The sequence below is a fragment of the Strix uralensis genome, chromosome 17 (genome assembly GCF_047716275.1).
Source record: "Strix uralensis isolate ZFMK-TIS-50842 chromosome 17, bStrUra1, whole genome shotgun sequence".
NCBI lineage: Eukaryota > Metazoa > Chordata > Aves > Strigiformes > Strigidae > Strix > Strix uralensis.
In genome coordinates this window covers 17137470-17156234 of record NC_133988.1, presented here as the reverse complement: position 1 = coordinate 17156234, position 18765 = coordinate 17137470, and the positions used below count along the sequence as shown (strand labels likewise).

General features: G+C 55.6%; 2 protein-coding genes across 2 annotated transcripts; one reads left to right on the top strand and one right to left on the bottom strand.

The window, feature by feature from the left end:
- Positions 1-402: 402 nt before the first annotated feature.
- Positions 403-2797, bottom strand: SRRD (SRR1 domain containing). Its single transcript, XM_074887647.1, has 7 exons — positions 2676-2797; positions 2569-2609; positions 2353-2489; positions 2154-2252; positions 1858-2012; positions 1586-1631; positions 403-845 (listed from the first exon to the last, which is right to left on the bottom strand). The coding sequence occupies exons 1-7, from the start codon at positions 2780-2782 to the stop codon at positions 618-620; spliced, it is 813 nt and encodes a 270-aa protein (XP_074743748.1). The 5' UTR covers positions 2783-2797; the 3' UTR covers positions 403-617.
- A 31-nt stretch (positions 2798-2828) lies between these two features.
- HPS4 (HPS4 biogenesis of lysosomal organelles complex 3 subunit 2) lies at positions 2829-17963 on the top strand. Its single transcript, XM_074887646.1, has 13 exons — positions 2829-3015; positions 4029-4119; positions 4637-4780; positions 5764-5871; positions 6260-6376; positions 6505-6599; positions 8149-8221; positions 8908-8941; positions 9572-9668; positions 10149-11037; positions 14053-14185; positions 15031-15139; positions 16669-17963. Exons 1-13 carry the CDS (start codon positions 2831-2833, stop codon positions 16838-16840), a joined length of 2247 nt encoding a protein of 748 aa, XP_074743747.1. The 5' UTR covers positions 2829-2830; the 3' UTR covers positions 16841-17963.
- Positions 17964-18765: the final 802 nt, after the last annotated feature.

The window sequence follows — 18765 nt, the reverse complement described above, 5'->3', positions numbered from 1 at the left end:
CCTCTGCGGGTGTGCTGGGGGCCGCGCCGGGGGCCCTCTCTGCCCTGTCCAGGCAGAGCTGGGAGCTGGCGCGTTTTTCCCTGCAAACTCACAGAAGGTTTGCTGTGGGACTGCAGCACTTCAGGGCACAGAGGTGAGGGAGGGAAACCGCAGCTTTGTTTCCCCTGGAAGATAACCTGATTCTCCCCAGAACAAAGAGCTGATCTCAGCAGCACAGGGCAGCTGAAGGCCCTGCCTGGCAGAAAGCTTTTCTAAGCCAGCAGTTGGAACTAGACACCGCTACCTTCAACTGCAAACCCCTCTCAAGTGATTCCCCCCTCCTGATGCTTCAACGTGTGCACAGTACACCAATTGTTCCTGAAAGGGGAGGGGACCAAAAGAGCAATCCTTATGCAGCACGGATGGTTTAAAAGCCAGGTTTTAATTAAATTTGTTCGCTGTAGCTAAGTGAGTGTAAGTCAGAGCACAGCTTTGCCTTTTATTAAATAATGAAGATACAAAAACGTCCCAGCACGCTCAGTGTTCGGGTGCTGCCACTTTTGGCGGAGCTCCGCCGGCTGCACAGAAGCTGCAGTGGGAGGAAGAGCCGCGGCCCCCAGCCCCCCACGGCGGCGCGCTCAGGACTCGGCAGCGGCGGCAGGACCATGCCCGCCAGCTCTCTCCTCCCTCCTGATGATCTCCAAGTCCTCGCAGTCTTGGTATGTCGGCTCCTCCGTGAAGTCCCACACCTCAGGGGACAGTTCCTTCAGTTTTTGCAAGGGGAACCAGTGGACGGAGGTGTCGTTAAAGGTGTCCAGGTACCGAGGGTGAGCGGGGAGTGCTACTTCCTCAGTCCCTTTCAAGACCTAAAGAGCATTTGGGGAAAAAGTTATGCATGATATGGAATAACTTTTCTGCAAAGTTCAGACTCGGTGAAGATGAGGATGGTGAGCCATTGAGCCAAACCCCTGTGTGCAGCATATTCTGCAGATAATGTAGAATGATCCTAAAGTGGTTCAGTTTTATATTGTAGCAGCCAGGAAAAAAGGTTTTAAAAATCACAGAATGGTTTGGGCTGGGAGGGACCTTAAAGCCCATCTAGTTCCCACGCCCCTGCCCCAGGCAGGGCCACCTTCCACTAGCCCAGGTTGCCCAAAGCCCTGGCCAACCTGGCCTTGAACCCTTCCAGGGAGGGGGCAGCCACAGCTTCTCTGGGCAACCTGTGCCAGGGCCTCCCCACCCTCACAGGGAAGAATTTCTTCCTTAGATCTCATCTAAATCTCCCCTCTGTCAGTTTAAACCTGTTCCCCCTTCTCCTAGCCCTCCCCCCTGATCAAGAGTCCCTCCCCCCTTTCCTGTAGCCCCTTTCAGTCCTGGGAGGCCACTCTAAGGTCTCCCCTGAGCCTTCTCTTCTCCAGCTGAACCCCCCCAACTCTCTCAGCCTGTCCTCACAGGGGGGTGCTCCAGCCCCCCGAGCATCTTCGTGGCCTCCTCTGGACCTGCTCCAACATGTCCACATCCTTAAATAACCACCCTCTCCTTTCCAACTGTAATTACTTTTGTTCCTCAACACAAACAATAATGTTAAAAAACTAGCAACACCTACCTTTGCTATATAAGAATAATCTCTCTCCAATATTCTTGACAACAATCTAGAATAACACAAGGTAACCAGCATTAGATGCGACGCTCCTGTGGAATTCAGACAACTTTTCTCATTGGGGGTGTGGGAGGGAAAAGGCAGGAGATGGTTGATGACTGCAAACTGGACAGCAAGTTGAAAATGAGCAAAACATGAAAATCAGTGGCTGAAGCAATAAAGGAACTGAGGAATGTGTTGTTGGAGGCACCAGACCCCTTCTCTGAGGCTGCCCCCACCTTTCCTCGATTCCCTTAAAGCTGTTGCCGACGATGACCATTTTGGCCAGGGCCCCCGCAGACCAGTTCCTCCACAGCAGGTTGTTGTACAGGGCCTTCCCGCAGTGCACCATGTAGAACAGCGTGGCCGAGCCCTCCACGTCGTGTTTCCCCTCCTGTGCCGAAAACGACGGTTCCCGTTCCAGCCCAGCCCAGACCGTGCCCCCGCACCCCCTCCACAGCCCCCGATCGCGGGGTGCCCCGGCCCCGGGAGCCCCACCGGGCCGAGCCGGTCGGGGAGCGGGGACCGCGCTCACCTCGTTCTCCGGGAGCAGCCGCAGCCCCAAGTGCCCCAGCGCCGCCGCCTCCCGCGCCGAGAAAGCGGGGTCGAACAGGGAGCACCGCCCGGGCGGCACCTGCGGGGACAAGCGGCGGAGAAAGCGGCCGTCGGGCCCCCGGGGACATCCCCCGCCGGGGACATCCCCCCCCGGCGCCCCGGGCTCCCCCCGGGCTCACCCCCAGCTCCTCCAGCAGCAGCAGCAGGAAGGCGAGCTGGGCCCGGGCGACGGGGCAGCCGCTGAACCGCCCCAGCCCGTAGCAGACGCAGCGGGCGGGCGGCTCCGCGCTGCCGCTCAGCGGGGCCCGCACGGCTCCTGCGGGCACGGAGAGCGGCGTCAGCGCCGGGAGCGGCGGGAGGAGGGGGCGGCCGGTTCTTTCCCCCCCGCCGCTCACCGGCGCTCGCCGCCCAGAAGCCGGAGCTCAGCAGATCGGCCCTGCAGGGAGAGCGCAGCGTCAGCGGGGCGCGGCGGCGGGCGCGGGAGACGGGGACGGGCACTCACCGCGCCTCCCGCAGCCGCCGCAGCACCGCGCCTTCCTCCTCCTCCTCCTCCTCCTCCCGGCCGCGCCGTCTCCGCCGCCGCGCCGCGCGCCACCCGCCCGCCGCCATTTGCCGCCCTCCCGGCCGCCGTAGCGCGGGCGGTCACGTGACGCTGTCATGGGGCCGGCGGGGCCGCTTCCCGGAAGTGGCGGCGGGAGGCCCGGCCCGGCCCGCCCTACCCCGCCCAGCCCCCGGTGGCGGCGGGTCCCTCCTGAGAGACGGCTCCTCCCGGTCCCCGCGGCCCTCGGGAACCCGGCACTGATGGCCCGGCCTGCCGCGCTGGAGCCCGGCTCGGCGCCATGGTGAGCCCCTTCCCCCGGCCCCCGCTGCCGCCGGGCTCTCCGGGTCCCCCCCTCCCTCCGCACCCTCCGCCGCCGTCTCGGCCGTGTGGCGGGGACACCAGCGCTGCTCCCGCCCGGCCGAGGCCTCAGCGCTTCCCCGCGGGGCTGCGGACTGTTACGCGTGGCGGGTGCCCTGTAAACGCGCGTTTGTCCTTTTTTTTTTTTCCTTTGGCAGGGGAATGTTGACTTTCCCCGCTGGCAGCGGGAGCGCTGGGGCGGGCAGCGCTCTGCAGGGGTCTGGCAAAGCCGGGAGCAGCACCCGGGGCTCCTGGAAGCCAACGCAGGGTCTCAACAGCTTCGCGTCGCTCCAGGAGGGCGGGGAGATGGTCTGAGGCTGAATTCAGCCTTTTTTTCTTGGCCAGACAGTAACTTGTGTTCTTCAGTCTCAACTTTTGAGTTGCCCTTTGCTTCTGTTCCAGTCTTCATCTGTTTCTGTTGAAAAGCTCTTGTCTGCAAAGCTTGTAACGAGCTGTAACTAGCTACTTACTACTGGGAGCAGACAAAAAGTGTTACTAAATACAAACGTCCTTGAAATTATGAACTGAATAACATTATGATGCAGGCCATCTTCAGACGGAGCCTCCGTCTCGCACTCTGAGGTCTGTCACGTGCAGGCAGCAACTGAATTAAAAGCAACAGGTTGTGGGAGCTGTTTGGACTGCACGTGGTTAATCTTCATGATAATTATTCCGTGTGCTCGGGATAGGAGGATATCTCACAAGTCCATTCTCTCCTTCCTCGTGACTTAGCTGCAGGGTTACAGAATCTATCTTAAACCCACAAAAGTGGTCAAACTTAATAGTATGGGACCCTTTTAGCACTACTTTCGTGTCTAAACTCGGTGTGATCATGTAAGAACTGTCTTCATTTGTAATAACACTTTTATTGCTCTACCTGAAATAATAGAAAGGAGAGGGAGAAGCGTAACAGTTTTCAGCTATATGATCTTTTCTGCTAATGCTTTGCTTTTTTAGGTGGAATTACTTTTTCCTGTATGATGGTTCAAAGGTTAAGGAAGAAGGAGATCCTACGAGTGCCGGGATTTGTTATTTTTATCCTTCTCAGGTAATGTCTGCTTTTATTTTGGTGCCTGTAAGGGAATACCTGTGTTGTGAGTCAGTGCTGATAATTCTGGTTCAGGAATGGTCGGGCTTCCAGGTGGAGCTTTGGATTAATTCCTACTTAGTACTCACAAAAGTTTTAAGAAAACTCTTGCACCTAGAACCAGGCAGAGCGGAGTGCTGCTCCACCAGGCTCGGGCTTCTGCAGCTGGGCATGGTGGGGTTGTGCTCTGCTCCCTCTCTGGGGGTGCTGCTCCGTGGAGTCATCCAGCGGGTGATGTGAATAAATACACACAAGGGACGAAGGTGCCCCTAAAGAAGCTCTAGGCCCTTGTGCTGCCTGGAAAAAAGCAGTCCAATTATTTTTTCCCCCAGAAATTTGCCTCTGCTACTGTATTTGATTTATAGTTGAATTGAACTTATAATTAATTTTTATTTATGCCTGAATACAGTACTTTTTTCAAGTCCTTTTAAAAGGAAAAAAAAAAAATAACATTCTTTCTTCCTGCTTTCCTCGACAGACTCTCCCCGACCAGCAGGAACTGCTGTGCGGACAGATTGCCGGAGTGGTGCACTGCATGACTGAGATTTCTGGAGCTCCTCCAAGCCTCATTCGCCTGAGGAAGCTCAAGTTTGCAGTTGTAGTAGATGGAGAATATCTGTGGGTGAGTTCAGGAGATCTGGAGGCAGTTGCAGAGTGAAAACAGTGAGGGAGTCTCAACTACTGTATCAAAGAGGGCTTTTTTTTTTTTTTCTCCAGGGTACGGGCTGCACACAGATAGACCTGGGGAGAGCTGGGGTGGGAACTTGCAATGCACAGCTTTTCATTGCAAGGTAACTGAAGTTTTGTTTACCACAGCCTACGTGTCGTGGCAGTCACTTTGGCTGTTGTGTAAAAAACTTCACATATCTCATTTGTGCCTCCACACCCAACATGTTTTCTTAAGATGTGCCCGACAGTGGCTGCGAAGCACTGAGCTCTGCAGCGTTACGTGTGTCCGTGGGTTACTGACAGGGACTGGAAGCAGGGTTCTGTCTGCTGCAGGTTATAATAAGGACTCAGTCTGCCTGTTTGATCATCTGATTGCTCTTTCCTTCTAACCTCCTGCTGCAGAGCTTTGTCAGTGGCAACAGACATTTAGTACACAAGAGCAGAGTCCTGACAAAAATGCCCCAAACCATCCCCTGGAAGTGGGCTGAGACCAGTCAGACCTGTTTAATTGGCTGCGCTGTTCAGGAGCTCCCTGAGGCACAAGGCCTGATGCTTCTGTTTCTCTCAGCAACTCAGAAATTCAATGAGGCATCTTCATTGCTGTAAATAACAAGTGAATTTGAATATTTTTAAGTAGTTTCAGTAAAACATTCTTAGCTATTAGAGCACCGAGCTAGGTCATCTAACGTGGGAAGGGAGTGTGTCTAAAACACTGGATTTCTGATATCATTTATTTATCCTGTCTGTGCCAGGGCTCTTCTGTGGGTAGTTTTGAATTTCCTTTTCATGTGACTTGTGAATCCGGGGGATGTTTGCCTGCTGCAGAGCTGCTTGTACGCCTTTGATACTCATTTGAAAGTGATAAGAGTTGTTCTCACCTGCTGTGCCTGGGTTTTGTCAGTAAACATTCTTCATTTATGGCTTTCTGTATTAAAGGTTCTGGGCTGTGCTGTTGAGCTCCCTGATGTCAGCTGTAGGCGGTTTCTGGAGCAGCTGATCAGCCTCTTCACCTTCTACAATGGACCTGTGCACCGTGCGTACATGGTAATGAAAGATCAGCAGCCGAGAGGTCTCTAGGAAGAGATTTTAAACGCTTCCCACCTTGGCCGAGCTCTGCCCAGGCCCATCCACGCTGGCACGTTCCTTTACATCACCTTCCTGCTAACAAGGGTCAGAGCAAGCCCACGTATCCAAGAGCTGTGACCTGGAAAAGTGTACAGGCCCGTCCTCCCGTTGTGCCGAGGTAGTGAGGGTCTCTTCTGAGCGTTTCCTAGATGTTCAGGCTAAAGCAGTTTCCTCTCAATGTCATTTTCCTCCTTATCCCTCACAAGACTCGTCACTTAGAGGTACCATCCCAGACCGAGCGCATCTGACAGCCCGGATGCCTTAAGGCCTGTGCAGTGACAGCCCTGTGGATTTTTGTTGTCCGCAGGCATTTTCTCAGGAGGAGCTGAGCGGGCAGTGGGACAGATACATTGAACATATCCAAAAAAACACCAGTGACCTCCACAGGATTTTCAATTCTCTCTGGAATCTGGACAAAACCAAGGTAAAAGCCTGACCTCTGCAGTGTCTGGCCCTAGAGCTGCCTTAGTGCTGGTGGTTTTGTGTTTATTTGCTGCTTTGAGCATTTCCCAGGATTCTCTGGCCTAACCTCTTGTGGTTCCCCCTGTCTAGGTGGACCCCCTGCTTTTGCTGAAAGCAGCTCTCATCTTGCAAACTTGCCAGCGGTCTCCCCACGTCTTGGCAGGCTGCATTCTCTACAAAGGCTTGTAAGTAACCAGGAATCACCTAAAGGGTGAACCTGCACCCTAAATCCGCCTTCAATCCCAGGGCTGTGATCCTGGGAGCAGAGCAAGGGCGCTGGCTATGCAACCAGGGCTGCTGCTTGTTACTGGCAGGAACATGAGTCCTTCAGGCAAGGGAATCCCTGTCTGCTCACGTATTTCAGAGAGGAGAAATGGTTATTTGTGTTTATCAGTAGGAGGAATGGAAGCATGAAGAAATTCAAGGTTGGGTTTTGCTAGTAATCAGCTGTCTTTGATACTTAGCAGGACCTGAAGACTGAACTTCTTAGACTTTTTAGGTGGAAGTCACCAACAAAAAGAAAGATGTGTGAATATTATTCTTTCCCATCAGTGTTCTCTTGGCAGCCTTGCAAACAGAGTGCACGTGTGTGTCTGTCTGTCTTTTTGACTGAGTTGTTGGCCAGGACCACTGTCTGTACTGGTAGGAAGAGCACAGAAGAATGAGCCAGAATTTCCCATGAGAAACGCTGGTTTCTTCCAACCAAAGGTTAATCTCAGCTGACGGTGCTGCAGATGTGGCACTGCATGACATCAAGGAAAGCCTCAAAGGTGGCCTTGAACCACAGGAGGTGGGGGATTCTGAGAATTTCTTGGCAATAGCATTCAAGCACCGTTTCTTTCGGCATAAACTGTTCCTGTAACACCTTTTACAAGCACATTGGAATGATGCCACAATGTGTGCAGGTCTGACAAAGCCAGACCAGGCATTTTGGAGGCAGTTGATCTCATACTTGCAAGCAGGACACTGAGCACGAGTCCCTGCAGCACCTTAAAGCTGGCAGCGTGTTGCAGTGAAGTGGACGTCTGGCTCGAGAGTAGAGTCTTGTCCTGCCTCTGCCCGACACCAGCGTGTGTGTGTGTGTGTGTTTCATTGTATCACTGGTCTGGTAGAGATTTTTTTTTTTTTTTTTCACCAAACGTCATCAGAGTCCTCTGAATCTTACTACAGCGCTGCAGAGGGCTTTGTACTTGAGTTAAACTTCCCCATCTTTAGAGTCTTCTGGAGGTTCTCCAGAAGGTGGATCTCAACCAGACATAGATGGAAGGTTGGAGAATACCTGTGGCAGCCCCGTCCAAGGGCTGCAGTACTTTGTGTGCTTGTCTTTCCCAATCTTCTCCACTGCCCACAGCAATTCATGGGATGGCAGGAAGCCTCTATGGATTGGTCTGTCTTGACTCAGCAAAACCAGATTGGGACCGACCCAAAGAAAAGAAGAAAATGAGAGTCCTGATGGTCACTCAGCTTTTGTTCCTGCTGGAGGGGGGTGTTAGCTCCAGCCCATGCCTGGAGCTGGCCCTTCAACCCTTGCAGCAGGACTGGGAGATGTGGGTGCTGTGGAACCTTCGAGGCCCTCCTGAGATGGCCCAGCTGTGGAGCAGGGCCCCTCAGAACCTTCAGATTATCTCAGGGTACAAGTACCAGCCTGGCATGAGTGCTGCTGCTGGCTCTGCCTGTCCGTGCGCTTCGGGAGATGCCAGGCTGCTCGTGGGTGACTTTCTTCTGTCCTTGCAGGATCGTGAGCACCCAGCTGCCTCCCCCTCTCACCGCCAAAGTTCTCCTCCAAGGCAGTGAGTCTCCAGGCCAGGTATGTTGTTAAACACCTTCCCTGCATGCAGATACCCCGTGAGGACGTGGCATGGGAGCTCTCGCTCTCCTCACATAGATCTTATGTGTGCTGGGAAGGAAAATACTGATGCTAAAAGTTTTTATTACTTATAGTTGAGTAAGGGTGCAAGACTCCTGCACTAGGAATTTGCTTTTTTTTTCAGTTTTTAAGTTACTGAATTCATGAGTTCTAATCTACCTGATGTTTTGATCAGCTTTTTACCCAAGTTTGGGTATTTAATGCTAAATATACAAAATAAATGTCTGAAAGTGACAAATAGATCAATTTCCATTGCCTTTAAAACCTGTCAGAAGTAATTACTGACGTGCTCACAGTCTTCTACACAAAAGCCCTCGAGATCCAGATACGAAGAAGGCCTCTGGTTGAGTGAATGAGGTTTTTGTGCCCTGCGCAGGCAGTTGTGGCAAGTTGTGGGGTTTGTCCTTGTGTTCGGGTGTATTTTGGTTCTCGGGAAGTCCCCACGTGGGCTACCGAAGGGACAAACCACGGCCCAGCACGGTAAACTGGGCACAGCGTTTGCTGAAAGGGATGCTCTGGGGTTGCCGTAGTCACAGGGGGGCCGAGGAGGCTGGAAGAGACGTGCCGGTGGCGCTGGTCTGGAGTTTGAGTCACGGCACAGAGCTGATTCTTGGCTTTTCTTTCAGAGTGAGCCTGGAGGTGAGGAGCGGCAGGAGCCTGGTGAGCATCCAGCTGCAGCGTGCTGGTTGCCAAGCGCACAGCAGCGGCATATGGGCAACCTTCTGGGCTTGTATTCTCCCCAGGGACAGCAGGAGCTGATTCTCTGGGACTGACATCCAAGCTCTTGCTGGGTGCAGGAGTGTGTCCCTGAGGGTGTTGGTGCCGCTAGTCAGCCCGTGCCAGCGCGTGTTGTGCGATCAGAACGAGTCCCTTTGGCTAAGCCAACGAGTTTGCTCTTTTGGGTTTAATTGTCAGTTCTGCCGATTCCCAACATGCCTGCTTTAATTCCCGTCACCCATGTGCCTGCTTGGCCACTGACAGAGCCCTGAAAACAGATGGCTGGTGCTTTCAGTCCAAACCTTCAGTCATCGTTTCTGAGCATCAGTTTATAGATATTCTGCCAGGATGGTTAGGAAGAAAAAAAAATGAGGGAAAATTTAACTGTGTCAGGCATTAAGGCTACGAGGAGGATGGGAAAATGCTGCCTAGTCAGATGGGGTCTGTTTGTGGTGACCAGGGTGATAGCATGCCTTCTCCTCCTCCTGCAGCCTTTGGGCTGGGGGAGTTTGGCTTCTGGTCTTTGTGCTGGGGCACGTTAATTTAATCCTCAAACCTCCGTTGCTCTTGCAGATTCTCCGTTGCCGCAGGGTGTCCGTATCATCCCCGTGTTCCTAACAGAGGATGAAGTCTCGGTGCTCCGAGACTTCCCAGTGGAGTGGATGACGAGGTAGGAAATCTGGTGCTCAGAGAGGCTTTTGCAGGCAGGGAGCTAACGTGGCGCCGCGTCCTCGCTGGCCGTCGTTCCTGTTTGCTCTGCTACTGACCCAGACGCTGTTGTCTGGCTGTTAACGCTGCCTGAGGTCCTTCAGGCTGGACAGAAGTTGTGGTGTCCCCGTCTCTTGTGACACAGCCTGAAGCAGAGCTGCTTCCCCAGACCAGCTGTGACATTCCGTTGTTTCTCGGCTCGCAGCGCTGCCTTGGTGCTTGGGGAGTGACACGGTGACGTTCCCAGGAGTCTGCTGTGTAAGAGCCTCCTGCTTTTCACCTCCGTTACACCTTAGCCCATGCTTTTCCACGGTGGGGGCTCTTTGTAGCAGAGAATAGATCAGCTATTGAATGCTGCCAGGAGGCGATAGTGTTATTAGATATGTAATAACTCCAAACAGATCCCGCTCAGTAGTTTAATCAACTTGTCATCTCCTGCTAGGTCATCCGTGTCCCCAGCAAGCCCTAGAGGAGAGAAGAACACTCTCTGCTCCCAGGTGGTTTCAGAATCAACAGGAGACCTGAATAATCTCTCTGTGCAGGAGTCCCCTGAGCGAACCCCGAGCGCAGCTGCCCCAGAAGATGCCGTGCCATCAGGCAGCCTTGCCAACACGGGCCCTTTGAAGGGCTTCCCCCAAATGGAAACCAGTACAAATAATTCTCCAACTGCAGAACTGGGCAGGCCAGACAGCGAAAGCTCAGAGCTCGGTGGAAAAGCATCCTCCCTGTCAGAGAGAGGCACAGAGCAGCTGCCAAGCCCTTCCACGCTCCAGACTGCTGAATGTGCTCAAACTCCAGGTCCATATCGGGAAGGCTTTTCCTTTCCAAACCCTTACGCCCCGGAGCAGGAGAGTCAGGGCACGGGGAAATCCCTGGTGGACTCTGATCTTGAGCCACGCAGTTTCCGAAGTTACGCAGCCGGTGGCAGTCCAGCTCTTTGCTCTCCTGCCCAGGAGCTGAGCAGAAGGAAGGTGAGTGAACACGATGAGCGAGGGACCCTGAGCCAAAACCACGTCTCTGGAGAAAGCAGCGGCGCAGCTGGTGGCAGCATGGAGGGTTTGGACTGCCCAGGCCCTGCCCTGGGGTCCAAGTGCCGAAGCGGGAGGCAGCCGGCAGCGGTGGCGGTTGGGGGGAGCCCCCCTGGTGACCCAGCAGAGCACATGGGGTGTCCCGGGAGCGGGGACAGCCCAGGAGCTGGAACTGGTGCGGAGCCAGGGCAACGGTGCAAACCAGTGATGATGAGCTTGTACGTTCACTGTGTGAAGGGCCTGGTGCTCTGCCTGCTGGCTGACTGTCACCTCCGAGAGGAGCGGAGCTGCGCTGAGGACGTGGTAAGTGGAGAAGCTCTTCCAGCCCTGCAGACACACTCGCTGCTGCTCGTCTGCTGGTGGGTTCAGGGGTCATGGCTGTTGGATCGCTGCTGCCATCTCCCCCCTCACCTGCTCAGCATCGTGTGAGGCAAAGCCGTTTGCCTTGGGGCTCCTCACCGCAACCGGTGCTACGTGGGAGGTTGTTCACGCACGTCAGGCAGCGAGCCTGAGAGGTGAGAGCGTTGTCTCACAGGCAACTCCTGTTGCCTGTTGTTGTCTGTCGGCGCCAGCGCTGGAGCAGAATGCGTAGGTGTGACCGTCAGACAGCCCTGCGGGCTGCCAAAGGCCTCTGCTGGATTGGGGATTTGCTGGGAAACCCCATCGGTTTTGGAGTGCTTTTTGGAAAGCAGGGTTTGTTCTCTGTCGCAGCTTCTCGCTCTGGAAGCACCAGAGAGACGTGTCTGGCGGTGAATCCCCACGGTGTTTCCTTTTTCGGTGGAAGTGGGGCTGTGCGTGTCCTCAGCCCGCTCGCCCTGGTGCTGCTCTCGGGGGTGCAGAGGGCCATTTGGGCACTGCAAAGAGGTGCTGCGCTGGAGCACCCCCAAATTACTCCGCTTCAGGGTTTAGTTCAGCACGCAGGCTGCTCTGCCGGTGGCGCGGGGCTGCTCGCGGGGCTGCGGGGGCAGGATGTGCCAGCCCCCGGTGGAGCGTTCGTCTGCGGAGCCGGAGCTGCTGCCTGGCCTCTGCTTCCCTCCCAGGGAGCTGAGTCAAAGCTGCAGAGGCCTGTTTGATATGCCAGTTGCCATAGGAACAACCTAATTTCTTTAACCGTCAGACTGGAAGGTGGAGGGAAGCTCAGCCTAACGCTGGCTCCCAGCATCAGCACAGCCTCAAGGTTACTCCTTTTACTGCTGAGCTCTGGGACTCGGAGGCCGTGGCCCCAACGTAAGCAGGGAGATGCCACCTCCACACAGCAGGTGAGGGCTAGGGCGCAAAATCAGTGCAGAATTGCTGCAAAATCAGCTGAGGCTGGGAGGTGCAGCCTTGGCTTTTCACACCAGCCAGGGCACAACGCTCTGTCCCCTCTCTGCTTGTTTCAAACAGGCAGCTGTGCAACGGCTCCGCTCAACGTCTCTTCTCTGGTTGTGGGCAGAGAGGGGGACACAGGCAGGTAGGAGCTGAAGGTCATCCTCGTTGCGCAGGCACCCTCAGCTACTCTGGGTTTCCCCTAATCGTGCTCTGGGCCGGCCGGCAGCGCGGCTCTGCCGTGCTCAGAGGCAGTGTGGCTCCTGGCAGCCCGTGTGGCACCTGCCACTGGAACCAGCCTCCGCTCTGCTCCACGCCTGAGCAGCCGTGAGAAGCAGCGTCCCAAGGATGTAGCTGGCATGGGAAGGGCCTTGCTGGGCGGGGGTTAGCTCTGCTGGGACACGCTGCATGGCCTCCTCCCGTCAGAAGCCTGGGCAGGGCCAGCAGTGGGCCCAGCCTGGCTCAGTTTGTCATTCAGTTCATTAAGTCTCAAGATCAAGTGCCTGACGCTGGTGCTTCGCAGCTCAGTCGATTTGCCTTTGTGTTGCCCCAGGGTTGACAAAACCCTGTTCCATCCAGGTTCTTCTTTTCCCAAACACGCTGCTTCTATCTCCTCTGCTCTTGCTTTGGATCTCAGCAAAACGGTGCTTTCACACAGCTTGGATTCTGACTGTGGCCGGGTTCTTCCTCCAGGCACAGGGGTGTGTCACCTCTTCAGAGAGAGGCACCGCGTGTCCCCCCGTCCCAGGAGCAAGCGCGTTGTTCGAGGAGGCAGAGCCAGGCTCTGCTGCTGGTGTCATGGTGGATTTGAGGCGTAACCTCAGCTTCTCTGTTCCTTTGTTTATCTGTAGATTAAAAATGACCCTCAGCTCTCAGGGATGTCAAAGCTTAGTTATAATTAATGTTTGTCGAATGCTTTGAGGCCCCTGAATGACACCAAAGAAGGGTAAAATATGCTGCTTGTGCAGCTGAGAACAGCAGGCAGCACCGCTCATCCCTCTGCGAGGGCGGTTTCCAATACAGACTTTCCCTGCGGAGCAGGAGGCTTTGGAGGCTTTCAGGCTCGCTTCCCCCCGCCTTTAGGTCTCATCCCTCCGTTTCACTGCACAGAAAAGAAAATCTATTCCCTGACTGGGGAGGGGGGTCAAGGGTAGGCCAGGCACTGCTGTTCTGCTGAACGGAGGCTTGATCCTCTCCATGGCGGAGGAAAGCTCATGGTCAGGAGGATTATGGAGATAATCTTCCCAGCGGTGCTGGAGGGCGCCTGAGCCTTGCCTCCACCCTGCCTGCACCCTGCCTGCTGCTGGGAGCCTCAGCACTGCCAGGGCAGTTGGGAAAGCAACTTGGCTTTCATGTTAGTATGTTGTGTGAATCCACTGCTCTGTCATTACCCCACAGGTGAGGCTGTTTCCTCGGCTTTTCCTTTTTTTATTTTTTTATTTTTTTCCCTTCTGGTGACAGCCCAGTGCCTGCAGTCTGCAGCTGGCCAGAAGCTCCACACGGAGGCTGGGTGCCCATTAGAAGGTTTACTCGTGTGCTGAGAGGGTGCTGCGGGAAGCGCTGCAGGCAGTTAAATCCAGCCCAAGCGTGTAAAGCTGCGTCCTGGGTTGCCGTGTCTGTCGTGTAGTAAGGGCTGGTAAGCAAAGGCATAGTCCTTGCTGCAGCTGGAAGTCGTGGCCAGGATGTGAAAATGAGCCCTGGAGAGTAATGTTTGATGGTAAATTAATGGAGTCGTGCATTTTCCTGTAATTAATAGCATCAGGTGGTTTAATGGCTAATTTTCAGGTTGGAATGCCCTTTTCTGAGTCCCCACCTCGCTGACTTGTGAGCGGGGAGACTCCTCTGCTTTCCTCTGCGCCCATTTCCCAGCCACTCCCAGTGGGAGTGTGGAAGGGTCCAGTCCCTCTGTCATCGACATCGGTCACCTGCGCTCCCTCGGGACCTCCTTGGAACTGGGTGAAGCAGGGCTGCTGCTCTAACACTTGTTTTTCCCCCCGCCCCTGTCCGCAGTACCACAGCAGTCTGGCTTCTCTAAATGGCCTCGAGGTTCATCTGCGGGAGACTCTGCCCAGAGACTCCTCATCCTCAGCCAAGACAACCTACAGCTTCACCCACTACGACTGCGTTCAGAACGTGCTCACGGGTAAGCCTTCGTCTTGTGGAACAGCAGCCACTTCGGAGGAGGGACTGAGGAGGAGAACAGGGTCGGGAACTTTTTCTCGTGCTTCAGACAGCTTCTTAGAAACACTGCTTGCTCTAACTCCTGCCACGTAGCCTGGATGTAAGGCCCTGTTGAGGAAGCTTTGTCTTTTGTGAGTTTTTAGTCTGCCGAAGGCTTGTTGATCGCTTTGGATGCAAGCTGGAGGCCGCGGGCAGCTGGAGCAGAGTGATGTTGCTTGGGGGGGGGCGTTCTGTGAAGGGCTGAGTGAGGACAGGACTCAATATCCTCTTCATACCCACCCTCCTCCCCCCAGCTTCCCTCAGCCCTGCTGTGATGCCTTTTGTCCCACCATACTACAGAGTGTTTGTCAGTCTTTTTTGGTGATGAGAAGCAGGAGCTGGCACAGGTAGTAGTAACCAGCAGTTGGGAGACTGCTGCCCTGGATTGGTGGGCGGACTGCTGCCACGCAGAGAGCCCTGAGCACGTTTTGCTCCAGTTCATCCAAATGTTTCTCTTCTGGCAGCCTCACAGGCAGCGTCCCACCTCTCTCCAGCTCAGAAGTGTTTAGGGAAAGGGACAAACACTGGTAACCCAGCCTCAGGCCGCCTTGTCACCCCTCGGGTGTGTGGGGTGGGAGGGTGTCCTGGGCTGAGCCGCTGACTGATCTCACCGAGGTCGCGCTGGGGCTTAGGGTGTCACCTGGTCTCTGTTTGGTGGGTGCTCAGGGTCTGTGGGAGAGGTCCACAGCCTTCTCCTGCCCGGGACATGGCAGCACACTCCTCTACAGAGCGGGCTTTTAACACACACCCCTCGCTCCTGTTTTGCAGCTAACCTGCCCCGTACACCCGGCCCTCTGGACCGGCACTTCCTGAGGGCGGCTACGCTGATCCACTCGGACTTCAGCCAGCTGCCGACTGCTTCGGAGGTGATAATCAGGTAAGGTGTGCTCGTAAGTGCCTCCTCTCCCGGGCACGGGAGGGCTGTGTGGCACATGGAATGGGCAGAACCCCTTTGCAGAGGCCAGGCACGTGTTGTAACCGCGCCGGTGTCTCTTGCGAGGGGTCAGTCGTGTTGCTGTATTCCCTCAAGTTTGCTCTCTACATGTGGGCTGCTCAGCGTTCTGCCTGCACGGTGATCCGCTGGTGAGGGGCAGCGTGTTCTGGGCTGGGGTGGCACCACAGAGTGAACTGAAGGCACAGCTGAGTTGTGCCACGGGTTTGGATTAAGATACAATGCTAGAATATTGCCAGTTCCTGGCACCATAAGGTTCGAAGACACAGTTTTAAATATAGCTGTTCCTAATAAATTGGTGTCTCGGCTGGGAGCCAAAGGCACCCAGAATTGGCAACCTAGATTTTGTTTTCTTGCACGGCTTGCCGGGTTGGAAACAGGCTGTAATGTGCGTGGCAAACTCAATTGTAACGCGCCAGGCGCGATGGTCTTATCTCAGCCAGCGCCCTCCCGCACAGCCTGAGCCGATCCTGCGCTCCGGGCTGGTCGCGGGGAGCTTGGTTGTGTGTGAGTGTGCAGATGCTGCTTGCCTGCCCCTGTTTGTTTGTCCAAAACGTGATGAAATAAAGATGCTTCTGGGAATTACGCTGTTTCACTTCTCTGACACAGCTTGCCAAGGGAATGTGAATCACACACTTCGATGCTGGAGAGCTCCTTGTTTAGCGTTAGTTTGACTGGCTCCTTAAATCCTTCACCGGCCAAGCTGGCAGATTCCGTGTTGCCCCAAAAAAAGCAACTCCATGTGTGAATCAGACTGAGTAACAAGATGACTAAAACTGCTTTCTTTTACGGAGAGTTGTCACAGAAGGGTGTCAGCAAACATACCAGTTGCTGCTTTCCTCTGTCAGGGAGGACTGCAGAGTCCTTTGCTTTGCTCCCTGCCAGCCTTCCTGCAGGTAAACGCCGAGTGCTGGGTTTTCATCAATGACTTGAGCTGATGTTATCTGGCTGTTGTCTGAGCTCCATCGTGCCTGTGACTGAACAGCCTCGTGTGGTTCCTGCTGCTGGGGTGCTGTGCTGGGATTTCTCCTGGACAGAAGCAGTGAGATGGGTTCCTGTGGGCAGGAAGGGCTGTTGGACACGAGGAGTGTTGTACTACCAGCTCTTGATGTAAGGGGCTGGTCTGTCAGCCAGGAAAACGCTGGGGGATGGCTGTGTGCAGGGGTGCTAATGCTGCTGGGTGGGTCCCGGAGGATGAGGTGTAGGACACTTTCTGGATGCCAGGACCTGTGGGAAGGAGGGTCTGGTTCCCTGTGGCCTTCTGGCAACACATCACAGGGCTTTGGTGCCCGCTTCAGCTCCATTTCCTTCGCTCTGCTGAGACCGACCTACAAGTCCCTCTCAATGTCCGGGAGCCCAGTGCCGCCGGCGTCCCCGTGCCCAGCCCGGTGAGTCGAGGTGCATCTTGCACAAAGCTGTAAATCCTGACCGCTGCCCTCTCGTCTGCCCTCCAGGAACGCCTCCACGGCCGTGTACGCCTGCAGGAACCCCGTCCAGGAAACCTACTTCCAGCAGCTGGGTGCTCCTCTCCGCAACTCGGGCGTCCCCAACCCTCACGACAGCGCGTTCAGCTTGCCAAGCAAGGCCAAGCAAAAGCTGCTGAAGCACGGAGTGAACCTGCTCTGACTGAGGCGCTGAGGCAACATGTCTTGGCCCGTGCCGAGTTAGTCCAGCTCCAGTGAGTAAAATCCCAAAGCTGTTTGTCCCGTGGGAGGCACAAGGCTCTGCGCCGTGTCAGCGGGGTCTCCCTCCGTGCCCTGAGGAAGAGGCACTTTCTGTCCTGTACCTGCAGCACATCTTGTGCTCGTCGTCACGTCCCGGGACGCCTGTGCAGGGTATTGCTGACGACAGCACTTACCAAAGACTGAAGACAGACAGTAGCTGTGGTGGGGCGCTGGGTTTACGTTGACTCTAGGACTGTTCGTGGTGCTCTGCCCCCACAGGCAGAGAATCCTGGAGTGCCTTGACCTGAAGTAAAACCTCTCCTTGCTCTGAGCTGCACAGACACCAGGCAGTACTGGCTTTGAGGTGTCAGTCAGGCTGCTCGCTGCCTACATTCGCCCTGCTCAGACTTGGGCTTTATTTATATCCCTTAATCTATAGAAGCACTCCCCTGCCCTGACGTAACGCCTTACCTTGATTAGCAGAGCCTGCATGTTCTCAAACTGGAACAGAACAAGCACTGCAAAGCTCAGAATCCTCCTACAGGCGCTGTCAGGGGGTTTTTAGCCTGTAGCTGAGAGATCCTCATCCCTCCACGCCTGCTCAGCGACTGCGGCCCAGCGCTGCCTCCCCCCTGCCCACCAGCGCAGCCGTAACCTGCCAGCCTGCTCAGGGCCGTGGTGGTAGGGAGGTACTACACCTCCTGCCTGCTTCCTCCCCTCTTCCTCCTCCTCCTGTTTCACCCCCTCACTCTTGCTGCTCAATTTGTCTATACTCCATTGACAGCAAAGCCGAGGGGCAGCCCCTGAAGCTAATGGGACCAAAGAGGTTTTGTAGCTCCTCGGCAGCTGTTGCCTTTCTGCTCAGACGGTGGGTCTGTGATCTGTGATTCTGTCCCCTCCCAGCGCCTGGCGGGGGGGTCGGTGGTGATGGCTACCTAAACCTGAGCAGTGGCTACCTGTGTCTGCCTGGGCTGTGTGGGTCAGAGCCTGCTGCTGTTACGCACACACGTCGCCACAACTGTGAAAATAAAAGAGAGTCTCCAAGACTCATCCGTGCTCTGTGTCAGCAGCCAGAGTCCTACTCACTGCTTGGTCGTCGTGTTTGTGATTCCCGGTGTGAGTTTGGGGTTGGGTGACCTGAGAGCCCTCGGTGGCTCCATGCCGAGGGCGAGTTCCTGCGCTGCTGGGGTTGAACAGGCGGGGCCTGGGGCTTTGGTCACTCCTGCAGAGCAGCTAGAAGGTTGCTGCAGGTCGGTGCGTTGCTGGCTGTAGTGTGAGATGGCGAGCAGGCTTGTGTCGGTGTTAGCAGGGCACCCCTGGGAGCTGGACATGGTTAAGTCACCGTCGTCACAGCTTCTCATTCCGCCCCTACAGCGGACAGTTCCCCAGGTGGCTCTGCCATCACAGGGCTCCTGGCTGGGGAGTTTGGTGGCCTCTGGAGGAAGATCCAGCTGCTTGCTCAGGGTGGGGGGGGGCGGGGACGGGCAGGGATTGCTGCCTGGCTCCCAGCTCCGGCAGCCGAGGAGGTGTTTGGGCAGCAGGAGAGCTCCGTGGCATGGCTGCCCGCTGCTGCCGCCGCCTCCTCCCAGGGTCTGTGGCCGCGGAGCTGCTCCACACCCACCTAACAGCAGCGTAGATGTGAAACCTCGTTGTAGCCTGAGCTACAGCCCTCCAGGAGACCTCCTGCCCCGGTCGTGCCGGGCAAGGCGCTGCTTTATGGACAGGCAGTGGGTAGAGAGGGGTGAGGTGGTGGGAGGAGGCAGGAGGAAAAGGCGGTTGCATGCTCCAGCCCTCGCCACGCTCTGGGCTCTGACACACCAAGCCAAGAGCCTCCCTCTGTTCGATGCTGCTCTGTCTCCTCTCTGCGTGCTCGGCAGCCCCAATCCC